The 7,461-nt window shown below is 33.8% G+C and overlaps 2 protein-coding genes across 3 annotated transcripts; both read right to left on the reverse strand.

The window, feature by feature from the left end:
* Nucleotides 1-483: 483 nt before the first annotated feature.
* Nucleotides 484-1,055, reverse strand: LOC108378733 (uncharacterized). The gene has a single exon (XM_017635037.1). The coding sequence runs from the start codon at nt 849-851 to the stop codon at nt 669-671; it is 183 nt and encodes a 60-aa protein (XP_017490526.1). The 5' UTR covers nt 852-1,055; the 3' UTR covers nt 484-668.
* LOC108378732 (39S ribosomal protein L53, mitochondrial-like) lies at nt 805-2,197 on the reverse strand. Of its 2 annotated transcripts, none has more exons than XM_017635035.1 (3): nt 1,924-2,197; nt 1,169-1,296; nt 805-1,059 (listed from the first exon to the last, which is right to left on the reverse strand). In XM_017635035.1, the coding sequence occupies exons 1-3, from the start codon at nt 2,067-2,069 to the stop codon at nt 875-877; spliced, it is 459 nt and encodes a 152-aa protein (XP_017490524.1). In that variant the 5' UTR covers nt 2,070-2,197; the 3' UTR covers nt 805-874. The 2 variants fall into 2 exon arrangements, with proteins under 2 accessions (XP_017490524.1, XP_017490525.1); XM_017635036.1 differs by lacking the exon at nt 1,924-2,197 and adding an exon at nt 1,712-1,865.
* Between the last annotated feature and the right edge of the window lie 5,264 nt (nt 2,198-7,461).

A 7,461-nucleotide genomic window follows, 5' to 3' on the forward strand; every position in this document is an offset into this window, starting at 1 on the left:
CTATGTAACTCCATTTGTAATTATGTCGACCTTTACTCATGTAGAGAACGTTTTAAAATTAATATCAATGATTATTTTATTTTCAAATAATTTACACATATGTTGTTGTTATCCCGTGTGTATAAATATTATGACTTTTTTTAACCGACTTCCAAAAAAGGAGGAGGTTATCAGTTCGTCGGAATATTTTTTTTTTTTTTTTTTGTTTTATGTATGTTACCGCATAACTTTGGACCACGTCAATTCTTTTTGCATCGGAAAGGTAGTGTCTCAGAGGTGGTCCCATACTAATCTGGTTAAGATCCGATGAGCGGATCATGAGATATATATATATATATATTTTTTTTTATATGAGAGTTGAAGTCGGTTTTTTTTTTTTTTAAAATTACTAGTTGTATAACGTGTCATTTTTTTCCTGCTTATCTGTGAGGACAGTGTCCGGTAGATAATTAAACAAATAAACAAATAAAAAAAACGTTAACGCCCAGTATTTTATTTATTTATTTATGCAGCAACATTGTTAGGGACAAAAAAAATCCACTGGATAGCAGACGCTATGAAGAACTTTCTAACATCTCATTATTTCTGTCTGATTTCTACCAAAAAAGACGATTTCCATATTACATAAAAAATACTTTTACTTAAGAAATTTATATATATGTACTATTTTATATTTCAACTGGTTTTAGAGTAATGAACCTGGATAATATGAAGGCTACCAAAATAGTAGCACAAACAAAACAAAAGGCGAACATGTAAAACGACTCTTCGGTGAAAATATCCGTAAAAGCTGGTATATCCTGGTATATCTGCTCAATCACAGCTAATGTGCCCTTGTGTTTTTTCACCATTTTGTAAATTTTATCAAATGCAATTACTTCCTTTTGGAGCCTTTCTTGCCACCTGCAGCTAGTTTTTGTTTTTCAGCTTTAGTAGCTAGCTTCGACGTGATTTCCTCAACAGGTGCCAGTGCCGATACGTGCTTGTTAAGTAGCTGTAATAGTTCAAGCGTTGTAAGATTTTCACTGATAAACCGAATTTCTTTCACTTGCACCTTTTCTGCAAACAAGAGTATGTAAAACCTCCGGTTAATTTTTTTTTTAAGTCGAAATACACATATTTACATGCATACATATGTATGTATGTAATAAAGAATTGGCGAACATACCTTGTGCAGAGTCGATTAAAGAAAATTTCACCTGCGCTGGCTGACGGTTGCAAACAACGTCTGTTTTTAAGACGCAATTTGGATTTGTGAGAGATATTTTAGGTGCTGACAACAGCGATAAAAAATCCCTACATTAAAAGAAATATTTGGTTAACTATCCAGGACAATCAATCAATAAAATATACATTGAATTATCATATACATATATACATGCATGTTGTGTCTATTTATATGATGCAACTACATGACAGCATTGTTTCGCACTAATTAAATACATATGGTACACATATTTTAATAGGTATCACGAACTGCTATCTAAAATAGGAAAAACAAAGGCATCAAACTGACGCCGACACCGACAAAGATGTCCACGGAGCGTGAGCTTGCTCCGGGAGGACCATCGCAGCTCCACTCCTTACCTGTCCCTTACCCGGATTTGGGCGCTACACTGCAACTCAACACAGCGGTGCGAATAATTGGCAAGGTATATGGTAAGTAAATTTATATTATATTCTGAATAATTTGTAAATGTTTGCTAATTGCCTTGACAATCTTGATTGTTCACACAGTTGAGAATGTGCATGAAGAAACCAAAATTTCACTCGCTTGTTATAAAAATGTTTGAGATTATCCTTCTTACTGCGCATGCTACAACATCCAAGGGCTTTTCATTTTGACATAGTGGTCACTACCATATCGACCGCTTTTCTTGTACAATGTGCATGTATGTATATTACTTTTTACATTATTCCTACCTTGTGGGTCTCACATTTTCAGCGAAGGGATCAAACGTAACAGTTATTCTTTTTACACCTTTTAAGTTGACACTTTTTAATTGCTTGCTTATTGCTGCAATTAAGCCATTAGACCGTTTTAAAGCTCCACTAAAGTGTATGGACATGCTGTATTTAACTAAAAAAATACGATTTGCTTTTATTCCTGCTTTGACTTGTTATGTACTTTATTGCGAATCGGTTTGACATTCGAGCACATGCAGAAAGTTGCAGTTGCAAAGCTAATTTACGTTCTCTGAAGATACCAGAGAAGCAGTGTTGCCATCAATCTTAAAAAAAATATCCAGAAATGGTATAATTTCAAACTAATGCACCTTTTTTGCTGCATTTAAAATACAACATTTAGCACTTTCGAACATATGTTTTCGAAGAGCGTTCATGCTATCGCATTTAGCTTGTTCAGATCCGTATCTATTACGATCAATTCTCACGCAGAAGATAATGTGCAAAAACCCTACTGAAAAGGAAAAAATAAATTTTAAACCAAAAATTCAATACAAAAACTTGTATTGTTTAACCATAACCGAACATTTGTTTGTGTATATATTCATTTGTCGGTGTTCTCAATTAAAATTTCATCACGTAATTAGGAAACAAAACACACAGAGTTGATCAAAAATGTATCCATATTTCTGTCAGCTAACTTTTCTTTATCCAAATAATGTAAAATAATAAATGAAATTTCGTTCGGCGATCACTGAAACGCAGCTAGCAACTGTATACCCGAAAAAGCAATACTGCCACTTTTTCTCCTTAATGCCTTGTTATAATGGACGGGGCGAATCGTAACAAATCGCGGCGAATTCGTAAGGATCTATTGATTTTAGATTGTTCCGTTTTACGTTACGTTACGTTGAACAACCGGCCCTTAGGGCCGGTTACTCAATGTCTGATTAACACTACTTGCCGGTTAAACATCATTATCGACGTTTTCGACATCATGCATATAACATGTGATCGATAAAGCAGTCGTATTTTACCGGAGCTTCTACCTCCGAATAGTGCTAATCAGACATTGAACAACCGGCCCTTAAGGCTCTGTTATGCATACTTGGCATTGCATGCACTGCTATACCATTTTTACGTAGAAATTAAAAACCAACAGACTTTTACGTATGTAATGCTGTGCGTTGGGTAACCGCTTACACGCGAAGCTCATTTAACAGATTCCTTATGTGACAACTCTCAAGCAATGCCAAGTATGCATAACAGAGCCTTTAGGCTGTGTGCCGGTTGTTCAATGTCTGATTAGCACAAATCGGAGGTAGAAGCTCCGGTTAAGCACAACTACTGCTTTATCGATCACATGTTACATGCATGATGTCGAAATCGTCGATAGTGTAGTGGTAGTGATAACCAGACATTGAACAACCGGCCCTACATCGCTACCTAAATAGAGAAAAATCCGAAATCACTGGAAAGTGTCGGCAATGCAGTGAATATGAACATACGAGCATACTTTTCAACCTAAATTGAACAGTAAAATATATTTGAGCGAGCGATTAAGGGCCGGTTGTTCAATGTCTGATTAGCACTAATCGGAGGTAGAATCTCCGGTAAAATACAACGACTGCTTTATCGATCACATGTTATATGCATGATGTCGAAAACGTCGATAATGATGTTTAACCGGCAAGTAGTGTTAATCAGACATTGAGTAACTCAAAGCCTGATTGACACTAATCCCCGATTAACATCGTTATCGACGTTTTCGGCTCCATGCAAATAACATGGTGTCGGTAACGTCGATAACGATGTTTAACCAGGGATTAGTGTCAACCAGGCTTTGAGCAACCGGCCCTAAGTGAACAACGATTTTTTGATGTTTTAAATACTTTTTATCGTTGCTATGGCACAAAAAAGAAAATATTCAGAAATATGTAAGTATAAATTTATTTGATTTTTGCATTCAGATAAGTATATGTGTAATTCGATGGATGTATATTATTTCGCAGGGTCAGAAGAGCAAACGGATCCTTTTATAGATGTCAGGATGGAGCATTCTCCTTTTCTGTTGCAAATTTATTATATTGTTAAATTGTCCCAAAGCTATCACAAAATTATTCATTTTATAGATATATTTATTAAAAGCAAACAAGTTCAAATTCCAAAACAAACAATTTAGGGCCGGTTACTCAATGTCTGGTTAACACTAATCTCCGTTTAAACATCATTATCGACGTGTTCGGTTCCATGCATATAACATGGAGTGGGTAACGTCGACAACGATGTTTTACCGGAGATTAGTGTTAACCAGACATTGAGTAACCGGCCCTTAGGTTGTCAAACGAACTCGCACAGTTTTAGCAGCTGTTTTCCTAAATTGTGCAGTGCTGAAAATTTCCAGTGGATCGTATGCTTTTGACAAACAGCCGTGTTCCAGGCTCTTATTTAGATCCGTATATATTACGATCAATTCTCACGCAAGAACCCTACTGAAAAGGAAAAAATAAATTTTAAACCAAAAATTCAATACAAAAACTTGAATTGCTTTAACCATAACCGAACATTTGTTTGTGTATGTATTCATTTGTCGGTGCTGTCAACTAAAATTTCCTCACTTAATTAGGAAACAAACCAATCAGAGTTGATCACAATTTGATCCAGATTTCTATCAGCATCACATCGATGTTGAATTTGCGTAACTTTTCTTTATCCAAATATGTAATGTAAAATAAAAGAAATCTCGATCGGCGATCACTGAAACGCAGCTAGCAACTGTATACTCGAAAAAGCAATGTTGCCACTTTTTGTTTTTAAACTATGTTCGAATCGTGGAAATGGGCTGTTTTTGCTTACGCGTAAAAGCACATTTAGCGCATTTAGATCTAAATGCTACTCTAAATGTACATTTATCCATACAAAATTCGTCACCTAAATGCAACTCCATTTTTGCATTAAGAATCTAAATGCTAAAAGCAACCCTGGGATCTTCCAAAATTTCCACGATTCGAACATCGTTTAATGAGAAAAAGTGGCAATATTGCTTTTTCGAGTATACAGTGGCTAGCTGCGTTTCAGTGATCGCCGATCGAGACTTCATTTATTGTTTTACATTATTTGGATAAAGAAAAGTTAAGCAAATTCAACATCGATGTGACGCTGATAGAAATCTGGATCAATTTGTGATCAACTCTCTTTGTTTTGTTTCCTAATTAAGTGAGGAAATTTTAATTGACAGCACCGACAAATGTATATATACACAAACAAATGGTCGGTTATGGTTAAAACAATTCAAGTTTTTGTATTGAATTTTTGGTTTAGAATTTATTTTTTCCTTTTCAGTAGGGTTTTTGCACATTATCTTCTGCCTGAGAGTTGATCGTAATAGATACGGATCCGAATAAGCGACTGGAACACGGCTGTTTGTCAAAAGCATACGATTTCGAACTCGCGTAAATGTACATTTGCTAAATGCGATAGCATGAACGCTCTTCGAAAACATATGTTCGAAAGTGCTAAATGTTGCATTTTAAATGCAGCAAAAACGCTGCATAAGCAAAAACAGCCCATTAGGTACTAAAATTTAGGTCAACTCGCACACAGCCTTAATCCAAAATGGAGTTGCATTTAGCTGCATTTAGGTGACGTATTTTGTATGGATAAATGTACATTTAGAGCTAAATGCGCTTAATGTGCTCTTACGCGTAAGCCCATAATGCAGTAGTTTTTGAGATGTAATTTTAATAAACATTAAATAAAAAAGTACGTTTTCTGCAGGAAAATACATACATTTTTTTTAATAAAATCAAAACTTCTAGAATCACAAAAATATGTGGTTTTATCGGATGTTCACAAATGTAACGTGGCAACTTAGCTCATTTTCACATTTTTCGGTCCGAAATTGTAAAATTTTTGTTCATGACGCGTCACGATTTTTGTACAGGTGGATCAATGTGCCTTGAACACCATTTATATATATACAAAAAAATTAAAAATTATTTTATTTATTTTTTAATATTAAAATTTTCTATACTTCAAAGCGTTTATAAAAATATATTTATTTTCGTTTATGTTCGAAAGTGCTAAACGTTGCATTTTAAATGCAGCAAAAACGCTGCATAAGCAAAAACAGCCCGTTAGGTACTAAAATTTAGGTCAACTCGCCTTAATCTAAAATGGAGTTGCATTTAGCTGCGTTTAGGTGACGTATTTTGTATGGATAAATGTACATTTAGAGCTAAATGCGCTTAATGTGCTCTTACGCGTAAGCCCATAATGCAGTAGTTTTTGAGATGTAATTTTAATAAACATTAAATAAAAAAGTACGTTTTCTGCACGGACGATGTTTAATATTTTTCATCCATAAGCAAATCTTCAGTACCATAAAAGATTCAAACACATCAAAGTACAAGCAATGCAATGTTCAAGCTAGTGCTACTCCACTGTACATGTGTATATGAATGCATGCATGTATGCGTGTAAAAAATGTCAATTCCAGTTTGTGTTTAACCCATTTTAGCGGACATAGTTTTTTTGGTTCAAGCTGTTAATAACACATTATTTTACAACGCTTTTTATGTTTAATCTTCATGAAAGTTACATGTATCGTCGAGAACATGGTTACATGTAGAACTTAAATTAATTATTATTATTCTCCATACAAAATGTACAAGTATTGCCAATCTGGTGGCGATTCGCAGAAATTTAATAATTCGTGTTGATTGAAGCGGAGAGGGGAAGACGAAAGCAGAACAATCGTATATATGTATGTACATATGCATACATACTTACATTTTCATATGTTTGTCTTTTTGAATGCATGAAAAATTTGGTAGCAGGTTAGTAATTAATTAGATATGTAAATGACAATGTGGGGGACAAATATGCACATGAGTAGCGAAGCTGCCACCCATCCAATGGCAACTTACACGTCTTTATTAGAAAATATTTGAAAACTGACTTATTTATTTAAATATTGAAAATATTGAAAAATTTCCTCAATAGTTTCGGTTTACATTAGCGAGATCTTTACAAATTGCTGAGAAAATCCGACGTTGTCAGATTTTTAGTATTTTTAAAAAAAGTTTCCAAGTCGAAAATAATTAAAAACTGAATTATTTCCATAAATAATTCCATAATTAGTTTTGTGAGATCTCTAAAAAAAAATGGAAAATAACTATTTTCACTGTTTTTTTTATCCAATACCACAGTTTTTTACTTGAAAATAACACAAAAATTGGAAAATGTTATATAATATTTTCGATTTATTTTAACGTTGTGTGTACAAACCACCGAGAAGAAAATATTTTTTCCCCTAAAACCTCTATTTACAAAAAATAATCTAATACCAATAAAGTTTTATAATTGAAAATCTAACAAAATATTACAAAAATCGAAAAATGCTATATAACATTTTCGATTTGTTTTCACGGTATTTGTAGAAATCACCGGGAAAAAGGATTTTTGTATCAAAAAATATTTTCACAAAAAACACAAACACTCATGGCTCTTTTCTATTTGCAATTATTAATAAAATATCACAAAAATCGGAAAATG

Source organism: Rhagoletis zephyria, unplaced genomic scaffold (genome assembly GCF_001687245.7).
Source record: "Rhagoletis zephyria isolate East Lansing unplaced genomic scaffold, Rhagoletis_zephyria_1.1 Rzeph_scaffold_14780, whole genome shotgun sequence".
Taxonomy (NCBI): Eukaryota; Metazoa; Arthropoda; class Insecta; order Diptera; family Tephritidae; genus Rhagoletis; species Rhagoletis zephyria.